The sequence below is a fragment of the Ranitomeya variabilis genome, chromosome 4, assembly GCF_051348905.1.
Source record: "Ranitomeya variabilis isolate aRanVar5 chromosome 4, aRanVar5.hap1, whole genome shotgun sequence".
Lineage (NCBI taxonomy): Eukaryota > Metazoa > Chordata > Amphibia > Anura > Dendrobatidae > Ranitomeya > Ranitomeya variabilis.
Genome location: NC_135235.1, coordinates 101,185,209 through 101,186,388, shown reverse-complemented (window position 1 = coordinate 101,186,388; position 1,180 = coordinate 101,185,209). Strand labels below are relative to the sequence as shown.

General features: G+C 40.8%; 1 protein-coding gene across 1 annotated transcript in view; it reads right to left on the bottom strand.

Moving 5' to 3' along the window:
* Positions 1-457: 457 nt before the first annotated feature.
* LRRTM3 (leucine rich repeat transmembrane neuronal 3) overlaps positions 458-1,180 on the bottom strand; it is a 3,287-nt gene continuing 2,564 nt past the window's right edge. Inside the window, exon 2 of the mRNA XM_077258978.1 lies at positions 458-1,180. This exon is cut by the window's right edge and continues 1,097 nt beyond it. Coding sequence (XP_077115093.1) covers positions 740-1,180 — 441 coding nt within the window. The 3' untranslated portion in view covers positions 458-739.

Genomic DNA, 1,180 nt, shown 5'->3' with positions numbered 1-1,180 from the left:
CCATCGGACGTACTATTTTGTCTGATGGCAGAAAGGGCTTAAGAAGGGGATGTCCAAGTAGTGGACAATCCCTTTAAGAGCTTAGCGCACACAGTGTTATTGACTTCAATTCATTGACAGTATGCAGTAGTCTCCTTAGCTCCCTCTAGTGGCAGCCGCCAGAATGTTACATTTTAAGTCTGTGCCTCCATAGTGCAGACTGCGGACAGTAATGATATGAGGCTTATGTCTGTCCGGAGGGATTTGGCGCTCCCTATAAAGCTATATTATATAATCAGCACAAAAATTGAAACTTAAAAATGACATTAAAATAAAAAAATAAAGATTTACTCTCAGACTAATATAACAACATAAGTAACAAATGGCCAATGAGGTTAAGGCGAAATTACCGTTATAAATGTGTCAGAGCAGATCTGTGCCACAACATTGAAAGAAATGTCAGCAGAATGCTCCAAAATCTCAAAACAAGTGATACTTTAATCCAAATTAAAAAAAGGAAACAGCACCAATAACTCACAATATATTGCACACCATCTCTCCGTGATTTTACAGCGGCGACTCCATTAATGTCATTCTTTAGGATTTGGTAGCAGAAATGAACAGTAATATTTATACAGGTGTCTAGATGTGACATTGGTGATCAATGAGAAGTGGAATTACTGCAGTCCCAGGAAAAGAAGAAAAAAACATAAAAACCCAAATCATCCTAAAATTAAAAAAACCAGTGTTTTCTCCGGCTTTATACCTCACATTCCCTGGAGCCAGTTTTGGTAAACGTGCAGGGCCCAGCGCTGCTGATGGATTCACAGGTTTCCCTGTTAGGCGCAGGCTTGTAGTCTACATAAAATTCCTGTGGGGTTAGGCTAATTTGTGTTAGGGACGATCTTTTCGTTTGGTTGTGATTTTTCATAAGGGTTGCCTGCTGCAGATGTCTTACGCCTGCTGGAGACCTTCTCCACGACACGTAGATTACTAAGGATATCACTAATACTGACAGGAACAGCGCAATAGTCCCTGCTATTATTTTATGTAAAGAAACGCTATCCGCATCCCCGCTGGTATCATAGCCAGGTCCTGTCACTCCAACAGTCGGAGGCATTGAGTGGTTACTTTCATGTTTAGTTCTTGTTATTTTGTGTTTCATTGTTGTATTCCGCCCCGTGGTTTTAAGCTCCCTGCT